The following is a 14,053-nucleotide window of genomic DNA, read 5'->3' on the forward strand; positions in this document are numbered from 1 at the left end:
CGTTGGGGGCCTGCCCGCGGTGCCGGGCCCTGGCGCGGTGCTGATCGGGGACCGGCTGTACTCGGGGGTACTGATCACGCTGGAGAACTGCCTGCTGCCCGAGACCACCCTGCGCTTCACGCCCTCCATGAGCAGCGGCCTGGATGCCGACACCGAGACCGAGCTGCGCGTCACGGGCTGCGAGCTCATCCAGGCCGCCGGTATCCTACTGCGCCTGCCGCAGGTGAGCCGGCCCGACCGGGCCCCACTGCGCCGCCGCGGCCTGCCGGGGAGCGCCCGGCCGCTGTCGTCATCGGATGCGTCACGCCTTGGCAGCGGCCTGGCCCTGCGTCACAGCCGGTGGTGCTTCCCGGCAGGCCTAGGCCGGCTCCCGGGGGCAGGGAAGAGCTGGGACGGGGGGCTGCACCTTCCCTTAAACACTCGTCTTCGGGGTTTGCCCATTTCCAGCCGTTCCGAGCCGTGTTTGGCTCTGGCCGGATGTGAAGCTGATGTGCAAACGTCATGTTTTCTTTGCTCCTCAGGTGGCCATGGCTACTGGACAGGTGCTCTTCCAGCGCTTTTTCTACACAAAGTCCTTCGTGAAGCATTCCATGGAGGTAAGGAGCCCGGCCTGCTTCTGCATGTTTGCCTGCCAGTTTAAGTAGCCCGGCTTGTAGCCAGATGCAAGGTCCCTTCCCAGCCCTGATGTCTAGGAAATCAATGTGCGGGTTTCCCTTGTCGAATGCTGCGCATGCGCATTCCTGGAAAACGGCGAGTAACTCGAATTTGCTTTGAGGCAACCTGCTTTATAATGTAACAAATAGGGATACGTTCCAAGACCTTGATTGTACTGACCCCCTGGACCCGTTTCTATCACTTTTATGAGACAATTTTGGTACTCACCGACAGTAGGCAGTACGCACAAGCACGAGGTGCTCTCGTAACGGGGGTGGCAGCTACAGAAACATGTGTCGCAAGCAAGGAGCATAGGTCCGACTGTTCTGGTGCTCGTTGCTCCCGCAATGCACCGCACAAAGCAGCTGACTGCAGGTTCCCACCACACAGATGCGTAAGAGTGAATTTACCTTGCATATAACCAGTTTTGGAGATAAGAAGGGTCATTGCATAAGAGGAAACTCACACCTCAAGTACACATGTAAAGCAAGGGAAACCTGTAGCAGTTGTTTAGTCAAGCTCCGTTTTACATTTCTGCCAGTAATGCAGATATGATCGTGCCAGATTTTGAATGCTTCTGTTTATGCTGTTTTGTTCTTTTAGTGTGCCTCTGCTAAATGTTTGGGCCAGTTGTAGAACTGAAGCCAAACCTCAGTATGTTGCAATATTTCTATTCCAGCACGTGTCAATGGCCTGTGTTCATCTGGCATCTAAAATCGAAGAAGCACCAAGGCGCATAAGGGATGTGATTAATGTGTTTCATCGCCTCCGACATCTACGAGAAAAGAAGTAAGCTTGGATTCTGGAATATAGTATAGCACTGTCTACTTGGGGCTTGTTGCTTTCTTCATTTTTGATACGGGAACGCCGAATGTTATGGCCCGAATGCAGTGTGTCAGTCATTGCTGCCATTCCTATTGGAGACAGCCTCTGGGGAAGTAGGAATGCATTGGGAAAACCTTGTTTGAGGAGGTAAAAATGTAAAATGAGTGCAGGAAATCTGGAAAGACTCTCAACCGGGTACATCCCTGTAATATAATAAATATTTGTGCTTCAAAATGCGGGAAAGAGTTTACTGTGCACTTGTATCCAATGTAAGATTGATCAATATAAGATTAATGCCTATCAGTCTTACTTGATGGCATCTAAAATTTTCTTTCAGGAAACCTGTACCTCTAATACTAGATCAAGAATATGTTAATTTGAAGAACCAAATAATAAAGGCAGAAAGAAGAGTTTTAAAGGAATTGGGGTTCTGCGTCCATGTAAAGCACCCACATAAGGTTTGTATTGCATTCAGTTAATATATTAAAATATATGCTTATCTTGCACTGCCCACTTCAAAAAGACAAAACCTGGATTAAACTGTTTGGTTGGCATGATGCCACCATAGTGATCTTAGTGAAGTTAGTTTACTATGATCTTGCTATCTTCTCATTCAAGAGATTCTTACTAGTGGGTCTTATATCTCACTGATGAGTGAAGACGAGGTGGATGCAGATGTTAAGTACTGGTTAGACATAACTGTACTTTGGATCTTCCCTGAGTCTTAGCATGAGAACAACTTGTTGTACGAGCAGGTAACCTTGGTATTAAAATACAAGCGACTCTGTCTAAGGCTCTCGAATGACTGTTCCTTCATAAAATAAATCATAGCTTTCTAGGATGACAGATTTGTCACTGCTAATGGGGTGACCGTCCATTCTTTCTAGAAGCCTGCGCACGCTGCTCCTGCATTTCTCACTTTGTCACTTGTGTCATGTAAAGAACTCCCCCTTTCTTTTGCACCCCAAATATCTATTTTCCATCTTAAAGCATCAAAATACTGCTGCAAAGCCCTAACTGTGGTGCGACAGGTCAAACATGGAGATGATGCTCCTTGTTTTAACAAGTCACTGCTTTTGTCCTTAACACTACCCACAGTCGGCATGGGAAAAGAAATTTCTGTGCTTTCAGAACTTGTCTCTCTCCTTGCCACTGCAGTCTGATTTTTGTCACAAGATTTGAGGGGCTCTGATCACAGGACTGAGCATACCTTCAACTGCTGACTCCTGTGACTTCCTTATGTAGGTCAAAGAGAATTTTTGTTTGCCTTGCAAGCTGCATGGGGACAAAAGAAAAAGTTGACTAAGCTTCTTCCCAATGGATTTGAATTGTGATGTTTGCCACTTGATCCTGCTGGCACCTATAAAAGAATGTGGAGCTCTATAGGAAAACCGTATCTATTTTGAAAACTGAGTTGAAAGCAAGTCTTCTAGTTGAGTAAAATGATGCCTGACTTTGGAAGATGCCCTCTTAGGCAAACCTTTGCAGCCTGTTTTTTTCCCCCCCCCCTCTCTGGAAGACAGGAGCTGCATGGGTAAATACTGGGCATTTGTGCACACACTCTTTACAGATACTAGCACCTAGGACAGAATAGCAGATGCCTCATGGATGCCCCTCTGAGTTAAATACTTGGCTCTCAAGATTCCTGGTAATAATTTGATAACCCATATCTTCCAGATAATCGTTATGTACCTTCAGGTATTAGAATGTGAACGTAACCAACACCTGGTCCAGACGTCATGGTAAGTTGATTTTTCTTGTTCTAAGAGACCAGCAGGGGCAGTGGCAGAAATATGTCATTTGAGGCACTCTGGGCAACATTTGCTTTAGCCTGCAACTGTGTCCATGAGTAATCCACTCCAGTGTTTCCTGGAGTGCCTCAACCTACTACCCAATTGTTGATCGGCCTGTCAGTTTCAGGCACTGTCTTTAAATGGTAAGGTAGCTTTTAAACCCTCACCCCTCACTCTATCTTCCCTTCTCTCCTATCATTCATCCTCCCTTTGAAGCGAATGTGTTCAGTGGTTATTTCTTGGTAAATCACACATGAAGTTCTAGTCCTTTCCTGATGTTCTTCGTTCCCAATACTTGGTCTGTTGATTGTAACAAGTGCATCGAACTCTCAGCATGCATCTTAAAACAAGATGTGTTTTGATTCACGTGGATAATCCAAGATGTCGGCTCCTAAGACTGGAAAAGCTCACTGTTTTACATTTGACACGAACAGTCTTCTGCTTGCCCTGTCTGCTTTCACTATAGTGAAAGCACCTCACTTGGGGATGGGTATTTAGTGTAAAATTCCAGGTCTCGATTTTTAACAAATTGGTAATTGGTATAACAATGCCATTAATTAAAATTGGGGCAATGAACCCAACGATCATATTTCTGCTGACTGAACTGTCTGGTACTGTGCCCTGTTTGGTAGAGAACCTATTTTGACTTTTCTTTTCTGTACTCTTTTAATCAAAGGGTAGCCTCTGAGGGTAAGTGACTAAGACTTCTCCTCTGCTGCCCAAGCGCTATGGTGCAGGGATAGCTGCCGTCTTCAGTCAAACCAAAGCAGGCTCTACAAAGAGAAGGCTGACTCTAGACAGGTGGTATATATACGATAGTATAGTAACTGGCCAACTGCTGCTTGTGCTTATCCTTTTGACTGTTTTTATTCATTTTGTTGTTGTTGTGCCTTTTGGATTCTTGTATATTTTTAGAACTTGATTGTCAACATTTTGAAACCTGCTAATGTTAAGTTTCTAGAACTGTGTTAAAACTGCTGTACTACCTTCACAATGCAAAAAGCCATTTTAAGATGACACTTGAGTCTTATGGGATGGGGGGAGGGAATGTATTAAGTGATTAAAAACTGTGATAGACTTCATTTTTTTGCTAGTTTTTGCCATAGTTTATGTAAATTATCTAATCTGACCCTTAGAATGAAAGTTTACAATTCAGAATTAAGGGTAGTAATGGCATGGGATATTTCTCCCACTATTGGATTTGGATTAAGTAGTGTTAATGCATGCAGAATTCATATAAAAACTGGGGGTTTTAGATGCCGATATTCTGCCTGTTTGGGATGGGAAGAAGTAACCATAGTAAAAGCAATGTTCCAGCCTTTAAAATGTATTTGGGACACATGGTTTTTATACAAATCTAAATGTGCTCATGGTGGTTGCTCCAGGATCTGAAAAGTGGGTATCCAGTATAAACGATTATTGAAATGTGGTAGTTTTCCAGCATTGCTGTTTCTAAACTATTGTAACAAGAATTCATTCCTGTGTACACCCAGACCCAGAGCCCGATGATCGAGTGCACAGGTAGCAGCCTGTGAACATGCTGTGTTGTTAGCTTGGCAATTACAAAAAGAAACATGAATCGTCCTTCTTTGGAATACTGCAGTTCCTACTGTCTGCCTAAGTGTCATCATCTTCCTAACAAAATTGATTTGTTCTGGCATTATATTTCTTCAAAAGCCAAGTGTCAAGGTGCAAGATAAACTAATAGTTTTTGCTCCTGCTTTTCCACGGTCACAGTCATGCTGTTAGGACTGAGATGTAGGAAAGGTCCTCGTGCCTATGTATATACCTTTTTCAGTTGTTGCAGTGGAATTCACAAGCATCTTCTATTTGCTGTCTGTAAATACAATTTTCTGTAAGCACAGTTTACATGGACTCTCTGGGCTCTGGGGTGGGTGTCCTCAGGGCAGTGAATCCTTGTATCCTGGGTACCCACATGGTCAGTTTTGGACTTCGTTCTGAATGCTTGTTGCAGAAGTATACAAAGGCCTTTGTTCTGGGCTGAATTCAGACATTACCATCTGATATCCTGCTTGAAAGCAATGTTATGTTCTTTTTAAAAAGCTTAACCCAATTGAGCATTTTATTTGCCTGACTAATTTAAAGTACAAAGTACTTGCATCTGACATTAGGGTATTAGAATTACACTTTTTATTTAAATGTACTGACTGTGGAATATGTGCAATATCTTACAGTTTTCTCATACTGTGAATATTCATTTTAAGCAACCTTGTTGAAATGGGACAGTTTGGAAATGATACTTTCATATGCCAAAGGAGAAGAGATCTGCCGGAAACTGAGCCTTCAGCATTGATGTTCCCCAAAGCACAGACTTCTTCTACAGCTACTTTTTAACGTCAAAATGGATTCTCTTCTGGATGATGTCTCACTGATGGAGAATTGACATGTTGCATGGACGTACTGCAGATGTGAGCACGAGCTGCATTGGATTGCTTTTTCCAGAAGAACTCCTTTGGAATCTGTGGCTTTGAATGGCACCCTGAGTCTACGTGTTTCTCCACATTTGGGATTGAGCCTAGATTGCTATAACTGAGTACTTTTACAGATTATATTGTATGTTGCCTCTACACAAACTTTTGTTCATTGCATGAGAGCAGGCCAGTAGATCTAGAGGAAAGAAAAGTGAAGTTAAAATTGGTTCTCTTTCATAACAGAGTTATCACAACAGCCAGTCAGTCAGTAACTTAACTCCCAACCCCTTGTTCCTTCTACTTGAGGGATCTTTTAGTAGACTAATTTAACTTCTCTTTAGATTCACAGGAGCATAGAACTTAACTATAGTAATTGAATGCATAGCAAAGTAGTTCTTGTAGAATTAAAGAGAGTAGAATGCAGGGCATAGCAATTTTCCCCCTTACTTGTTTTTCAGGAATTACATGAACGATAGCCTGCGAACAGATGTCTTTGTCAGATTCCAGCCAGAAAGCATTGCCTGTGCCTGCATATACCTTGCAGCAAGGACACTGGAGGTGAGGTTTTTTTCAGTTGCTTAATGTCAAAACTTAAGTTTCTGTTTCTTCAAAAAGTCAGAAAGTTAATAGTCTGTGACATCTTACAGATTCCACTTCCCAATCGTCCTCACTGGTTTCTACTGTTTGGAGCAACAGAGGAGGAAATTCAAGAGATTTGTTTAAAGATTCTGAAGCTCTACACTCAGAAAAAGGTTTGTAAGCCAACATGGGATCAGTATAGACAACATTTTGTCATAAGTTGGGGCAAGTTATCTGATTGAGAGCTTTTGTAAAATTCCAGTGAAGTGGGATCCAGACCCCAGAGCTGTATCTCTTGCTTTTGGTCTGTGTGGTAAATAAAATTGGTAGTTTAAATACAACTAAATGGAGAGTTGACCTCTTCCATTTGCATTTGTAGGTTGACTTACCTTATCTGGAAAGCAAAGTAGAGAAGAAAAAACTAGCCCTCGAAGAAGCAAAAGCCCAAGCGAAGGGTCTGATACCAGATGGAACCCCCAGTTTGGATACGACATCAGGATTTTCTCCTCTTCCTAAAACTGGTTGGTATTGTTCACATATGTAAAATATGCTCCTTTGCCCTTTATCTCACAGGTGTTTTTACACGTCAATGGATATAATGTGCTGTCAGTTACTGAGTAGAGATGATCTCAGTGAGGCTGTGTCCAGTTGCCTGTAGTACTCCAGTTAATGGCACATTAGGCTGTTTGCCTTCCAAATGATGATGTGAACTGTTCTTTGTGGAGTGGGATAGAGGGACGCTTGGCTTCATCCCATTCAACGGCAGTTCTCTTGTTAACGTTTTTTTAGCATGTAAGAAATACAACATGAAAATCTTAATTTTAATGGAGCAAGCAGGCAACAGTTTCAGATGGAGAAGGTTTGGTGTTCTGTTCTCAAATCATTTATGCTGCAGCAACTTCATACCTGCAAGTAAATGAAGGAAAGTGACTGTGTATGAAAGCAGAATTATTTTGGGCCGTGAAGGCAGCTGCCTGCCACTCTTAACTTGTTTGCTCTCTAAAGCCTGGTAGTATATCCATATCCATATCCATATCCATATATATATATATATAGAGAGAGAGAGAGAGCTTTCTTTATTTTTGTGCTTCCAGAGTCTCCAAAAGATGGCAAAGGGAACAAACCTTCACCACTTCCTGTCCAGGCAATGAAGAATGCCAAAAGAAAAATGGAAGGAGCAAAAAGAACAAATCCTAACAGTCCAGTGAATGGGTAAGACTCTGCATACAGTGGAGACTGTTTAGTTTCAGTTTGGGAGTTTTTTGGTTCGATCTAAACCACTTGTCCTTTGTCCTTCACAGCATTCAAAAAGGGGGAGAAAGCAGAAGCCGGAGTGGCAGTCGAGAGCAGAGTTACTCAAGGTCACCCTCGCGATCAGCATCCCCTAAGCACAGGTATGTGCTGCAGTGGGCAGGTATGCAGAGAGGTTTTTCTCCACGCTTGTGGTAAAAACTAGCAGCCAATGGCAATTCCAGAGTGAGACTTTGGAGAGCGGCAAAGGGCTCGACTGAGGGAACAGTTCAAGCTGGCAACAAGTTGAACTGTTCAGAAGGGCTGTAGAGTAGCCAGTCAGGTTCAAGTACGCATGCGGTCAGTGGAATGAAGGTCTATGAATGACGGATTGTTTTTGAACAAGTCTCCTGCCTTGTGTGTGCTCATAGTCCTTTCTGCTGGCTTAAATGACAAAAACATGTTTATGCTTCTGTGATTATCCTTGCTGTAGACACAGCAGAGCAGCAGTGCAAGGATCTGAATTCTGTTTGGTCTCCCAAGTCAAGGGAATTCCTTTATTTGTACTTGTTGCAGCTGCAGGGGTTGGTATTTTTGGCACAAGTAGAATTGGGGTTTTAGAACGTGGCCAGAAAAACCTCTTACTAGTGATCTACAGGCCAGGGACAAGATAACTCAACTTCAGCTCAAGCTTTCAGAAGTACACATTAGAAAAACACTTTTTATATTTGGAACCAGAATGAAGTTGACCCTTAATGTTCCTCTAAAGCTCTGCTATAAAGAGCAGACAGCTTGATAAATGTAATGGGAGGCCTTGCATTCGTACTAAAAGATATTGGGGAAACAGTGTCTTCAATTTTTCAGTGGCTTGTGCTTTTTTACCCACTGTCCAGTACAGGAAGTGCCAGTTGGTTTCCTGCAGGACGGAGAGAATAGGCAGTATCTATTTGTGCGGCTTTATAAGCATAGAGATATAAAATTCTGCTTCATAGTTGCATTTGTAGGCAAAATGCTACTCACTTTAAATCTTGTGCTTCAGTCAGGTTCGTGCTACAGCCTTGAAGTGGGTGAGCGGTAAAATATACTCTGATTGTCAGTGGGTGGCCAAAACCAAAGCTAAGATCTGCTAATCTAGGTGGACGTAGACGTTTTGCTGAGTTGGGTAATTAAGGGGTTATTCAGATATATTTAGAGACAGTTCTATTCTTATAAGACTTATGTGGGGCAGCTTTCAACCTGAATATTGGCTCAGTTAGATAATAGGTTCTCTCCCAGGAGAGGGGGATTTTAAGAGATGTTAAAGGATAATATCTGTTTAAATCCAGACTTCATCTGAAAATGCTACGTAACTAATCTTACAAATAATTCCCAATGTCTGCTATAACTAAAAGATTGGATTGGTTTTTTGGTATGTTTTGGTCTTGGCAACTTTAGCTGGATCTGGTTAGTCCAGTACATCCACCTGGGTAAGACGCTCTGCAATGTTGATGGCACTCGGGGTATTGACATGGGCATGGGTTGCTAAGAACCTTCTGCTTTTTGCTTGCTTGTTATAGAAAAAGTGAAAGCTACTCTACATCTAGCGGTTCCAAATCTCATAGCCGCTCCAGGAGTCGCAGCGATTCTCCCCCAAGACAGTTCAACCATGGTGCTAGTTACAAAGGCTCCAAGATGAGGGGTTACAAAAAGTCCAAGGACTATAAATACTCAGCACACAAGCCAAGGAAGTCCCGTAGCAGGAGCTCATCACGTTCCAGGAGCCGATCGCGGGAGCGTTCTGATCACTCGGGGAAGTACAAGAAGAAGAGCCACTACTACCGGAATCACCGGCATGAGCGTTCCCGCTCCTATGAGCGCACAGGCCATCGCTATGACCGAGACCACCCTGGCCACAGCAGGCACAGGAGATGAGCAGTAAGAGGGTGTCTTTCCTTTGCACTGCAAAAAGCTCACCACCCCCCCTTGCCCTACATTTAGCTCTTGCAGCTTAAGGGTAAGCTGGCTCACAAACCACTGAATTCCAGTGAGCTTCACTCATAGCTGCTAACTCTCTTACTTGTTAGCATGAATCCAAAGGAAAGATATCAACAGATCTGTGGTTCTGGAAGATTTGATGCGGTAAATGCCTTGGTGGCTCTCGCTGCTTGGAGCATCTGGTAACACTGACGAGCCCTCCTCCTGTTCCAGTGGGTGCTTCTGTGCTTGCCCTTTGGGAAGGGGTGTGTTAACGTACAGTAGTGCAATGCTATGTTACTATACTGTCAGACTCAAAGAATGGAGAGCAAAAATTTCCTCACTCGGCAGTGGAGCTGTCTGCTGCTCAGCCTCTCCTAATTGGACGTGAAAGCTTACGTTTCCTGAGAACCATTGGAGCGGCTTGGTGCTAACAAAGCTCTCTTCGTACTGACTCTATTATGTTGTACAAATAGAAAGTGATTTTTTTTTTTTTTTTTTTGTAGAATTGGTGCCTATATTAGGTTCTCCATGTGTATATATTTTGCAGTGTTGAGCAGTACAATACGGGAAAATGGCCTTATTAGCCCTTACACTTTATTCACAATGTAAATAAGCATCTGTTTCATACCAGTGAAGGCTATATACTGAAAACTCAAAACTTGAACGCTCAGTTTAAAACTTGTGTAGAAATTCTGATAAATGTGAAAGTATCTAGCTCCATGTATTGAAAGTAGTATATTTTTTATCCGTGCAATGCTGCGTGCAGGCCACCAGCTCGTAAATAGAAGTTTCATATATATACATTTTATGTGGTTTGAATAACTATACTCAGGATCTTTGACACTCTGAAGAAAATGGTAGTTTGTCAATCTGCTTGCTTGTTTAAAAACAGAAGGTGTTTGAAAAATTGTATGCAGCCCAGCAGTATCCGTTTTAGTGGTATATCTGAGCTGGTCTATCCTCCCGTGCGCTCTAATTTCATTAAAGTATTGGATTTTGTATTAAAACTGCTTGATGTCAGTCTCTGAATTGCAGTCGTGTCTTGTAAGCTATATCGCCATGTTTAAGCTTTAGGGGAAAAATGCCTGAACCTTGAATGAGAAATGAATAAATTGCAGCAGTTGTAGTTTTAAACTGAAGCAAGTGACTCATCTCAGTTAATAGCTTTGAACTGATGTTCTAGCCAATGGTTGTGGGGGTGGGGTGAGTAATAGTAAAAATTACTATTCCCTTTTAAAAGCTACGTGACTAGAATCTCTGAGAGAGCTTTCATCACCACTTCAGGTAATATGTCTTGCATAAGAAGAGATTTGGTTTCCAGCCTTTTGAAAGAAAATAACAATTCTTCTAATCTTCTGACCACTGACTTGGGATGGATGGGGGGGGGTGGCTTTCAGAGTGCTGAGATACAGATGAGTGTGATTTATTGCTCTTCATGCACTCAGATGCAGAGCATGTCTCTGCTTGGGTTTCTCACCAGGTGCATGCTGCCTGCACTTACTTCTACAGTGATCTGGTGATGGGTCTCTTGAATATTTCCCAAGGTTTGGGGATTTCTTTGCAGCCTCTAAACTCCTTTTCAGCAGTATTGCCCAGTAATAGTGATCCAATTAAAGTTCCTTGTTCTAGTACCTCAGACTGGAATGGGGGAAGTGGTGCAATGAAAGCTAAGTCACATCTCATCATTTGAGATGGAGTGAGAGGTGCAATGCCATGATGCCGTGGCCTCAGTAGCAGTCCTCTTCTTTGCTGTCTTCTGCTTTGGCCCTTTCCGTGTTCCAGCCAGTCTCTTGGCAGCTTCCTCATTCTTCTGGCTTACTGCTTTGGAATGGGGCAGCCAAAGGCAGCTTCACAAACACATGAAGTCCCTAATCTGAAAGAGCCGAGTGCCCCTTTTGCCAACCAGGCCTCTGCAAAGTGTCTCAACTTGTGTTCCTACAATCTGAAAAACTGCTCCCCACCCCAATCACTAGTCAGAGCCTACCTGTGCACTGGACTAGACTGCGGGACAGGCTTGTGCTGCTACGAGGGGGGGGGGGGGCATTTAAAGCTCCAGGCTTAGTAGTTTCCAGTTTGCTCTGCCATCTGTCCTTGACAAGTTGCTAATAAAAAGGGAAGCCCTTCTGAACCATGGATACTCCTGGCAGTTGCTATAAGCCAGTAGAAGTTGCGCAGTTTGGGATGGTAGGGAATTGCTAGAGAGCGGGGGGGGCGGGGTTTTCCCCACTTGTTATCTCTGACTATTGTTTATGCTTCCTTCTGGATTTTGTTTTTTTCGAACTTGAAATTAAAACCCCAAATAAGATTTAATCCATGTAGCAAGTTACAGCCCATGAAAAAGATAATGTAGGAATGGAAGGAACGTGAGCATTTCTTCTCAGGGACTTGTATCCTTTTTAGGGGCTTGTCTAAGCAGGGAAAAGACCTGGCATATCTCTGCTGCTAAAACTCTCCCTGAGAATGCTCTTACACATTTTAAACTAATTTTTCCCTCATTGCTTTGAAAAACACCACAAGCTAAAGTGTTTTAAATGAGAGCTGTTAGTCTGGAATGAGTGGTGTGAGAGTGGTTTTACTAGTGTAGCTGTGGTGGTGGGGTTTCTTCTCCCCCCCCCCCCCAAGATAAGCAAGCCCCAGGCTGGAATTTGTTTTTAAAATAACACTACTATCTTATCTATTTTTTTTTAAATCCCCAAAGGGATCAAAGAGACTTGTAGCTGCATGGTACTTTCAGAGCTGGAGGCCAGTGTCCATGCCTCCTAAACAGTATGTCGCATGGGTTAGGTGCCTGAGAATGAGGAGCAAATGTCAGGCTTTGGGCTGGAGTGAGGACTTGAAAACAACTTGCATGTACCAGGCAGCCAGGTGTCCTTGCTACCAGGCTGGAGTCTGGCCCAACATGGAACAGTTGCAACATGGGTATAAAAATGACTTGTCCTAGATCCCCCAAAGGCAATTTCCTGGAAATTGGGAGACAGGGGGTTCAAGTCCCTGTTCTAAAATAGGCCATGTATCCCAGAGGATTTGGGGTGAAATTCATGCCTGCCCTGAAAAGTCATTCTCAGCTATCCTTTGCATTAGTGTCTGATGTAGCAGAGGTGTTCTCAGAACATGTGTTGTAATGACAGACCAAGGATTACAATTAAGATTAAGTACTTTAGTATTTGCAAGTGTTAGTATCATAATATGAGATGATATTGGGTGGATAGCAGACATTCACAAGGCTAGGATTAGAATAAGGGGGAATAAGACAAGTGGCCTGGAACATGAAATTCAATAAGGACAAGTACAATGAAGGACTAATCAAATGCCCAAAACTAAAATGGAGAGTGACTGGCTTACAGAAAAGACCCCAGGAGTTAAAATGGATCACGATAGTATGCCACTAGCATTCTGGGATGTAAAACCAGCAGGTGCATGCAAGTCATAGGTAAATTATTTTGTACTCCATTCAGCATGGGGGGAGGGCCGGCACCTGGAATACTCCATCCAGCTTGGGGCACTGTGCTTACAGGAAGACACGGACAATGGGAATCTAGAGAAAAGCAACAACAATTATGTTAGAGCTCTGGGAAGCGTAATAGGACAATCATTTGGAAAAAAGGGATTGAGTTATTTTGGAGAAGAGGAAAGCAAGGAGGATTTGGTAGTCTTCAGATACAAAAAGCCTGGTGACCAACTCCATTTCCATCTCCAACAGGATAAGAAGTAATAGGATGAAATTATAACAAGGGAAATTTATGTTAGAAACTAGGAAGAGAGAACTTTCTACCAATGAGATTAGGTTAAGCACTGGAAAAGATTACTTGAAGAGTTTGTGGAACCTCCATCACTGGAAGCTTCCAAGCGTAGGTCAGACAACCACTGGGCTATGATGATTCAGCCAGAGATGATCCTACTTGGAGAAAGGGAATTCATCTATTTTCCTACAATTTGGTGATACAGTGGTAGTTAAGGAATTTTCTTACGTTTGTGGGATTTTGTTCATAGATCTCTGCAACTCCTTGCTCTGCGTGGAACAGAGCAGGAGAAACGGTTGTTTCTGTGCTGTGGCATGGGGAAAGCTCTGGAACTCAATTTAGGGCAATGCAATGTCAAGGAACATAATGTGTGAGTTGGGCTAGGGGGGAAGTGCTAGCATTGGGCCTGCACAAAGCAGCTAGTATTCGCTTTGGATTCGGATTTGGCCGATTCAGGGGACGGTGATTCGATTCGGTGATTGAATCACTGGCCCAAACTGAATCGGCTGAATCTGTTTCGGAGATTCGGCCACCACCCAATCAGCCGAGTCTCCAAATCGGCCCCATCCCACAACTGCTCTCCCAGCTCCCGGCTCTTTAAAAAAAAAACCCAGACTCACTGGCTCCTGCCAAGTGGAGGGCAATCCCCCACTGCCTGGCGCTGCATGGGGGCCTTTGCACAAGCCCCCCCGAGGCTGCTGCAGGGTTTTTTGTGATTTTTCAAAGCACCAGAGCTGGGGTGGGTTGGGCAGCCATGGGGGAACTGGGAGAGCGGTCAGGGGGCTGGGGGAGCAGGCAGGGGATGAGGCCTGCCAAAGGTCCCCATATGGTCCCCTCCCCCAGC

The 14,053-nt window shown here is 43.8% G+C and overlaps 1 protein-coding gene across 1 annotated transcript in view; it reads left to right on the forward strand.

Annotated features, from left to right (window-relative positions):
- LOC109314523 (cyclin-L1) overlaps positions 1 to 10,489 on the forward strand; it is a 15,745-nt gene extending 5,256 nt beyond the window's left edge. The window contains exons 5-15 of the mRNA XM_019541737.1: positions 2 to 223; positions 522 to 596; positions 1,334 to 1,443; positions 1,817 to 1,937; positions 3,157 to 3,221; positions 6,163 to 6,262; positions 6,352 to 6,456; positions 6,663 to 6,804; positions 7,378 to 7,495; positions 7,585 to 7,677; positions 9,070 to 10,489. Of these exons, the coding sequence (XP_019397282.1) occupies positions 2 to 223; positions 522 to 596; positions 1,334 to 1,443; positions 1,817 to 1,937; positions 3,157 to 3,221; positions 6,163 to 6,262; positions 6,352 to 6,456; positions 6,663 to 6,804; positions 7,378 to 7,495; positions 7,585 to 7,677; positions 9,070 to 9,424 (1,506 nt within the window). The 3' untranslated portion in view covers positions 9,425 to 10,489. The remainder of the gene's footprint in view (position 1; positions 224 to 521; positions 597 to 1,333; positions 1,444 to 1,816; positions 1,938 to 3,156; positions 3,222 to 6,162; positions 6,263 to 6,351; positions 6,457 to 6,662; positions 6,805 to 7,377; positions 7,496 to 7,584; positions 7,678 to 9,069) is intronic.
- The last annotated feature ends 3,564 nt before the right edge of the window (positions 10,490 to 14,053 follow it).

Source organism: Crocodylus porosus, unplaced genomic scaffold (assembly GCF_001723895.1).
Source record: "Crocodylus porosus isolate Cpor-Errol unplaced genomic scaffold, CroPor_comp1, whole genome shotgun sequence".
Lineage (NCBI taxonomy): Eukaryota > Metazoa > Chordata > Crocodylia > Crocodylidae > Crocodylus > Crocodylus porosus.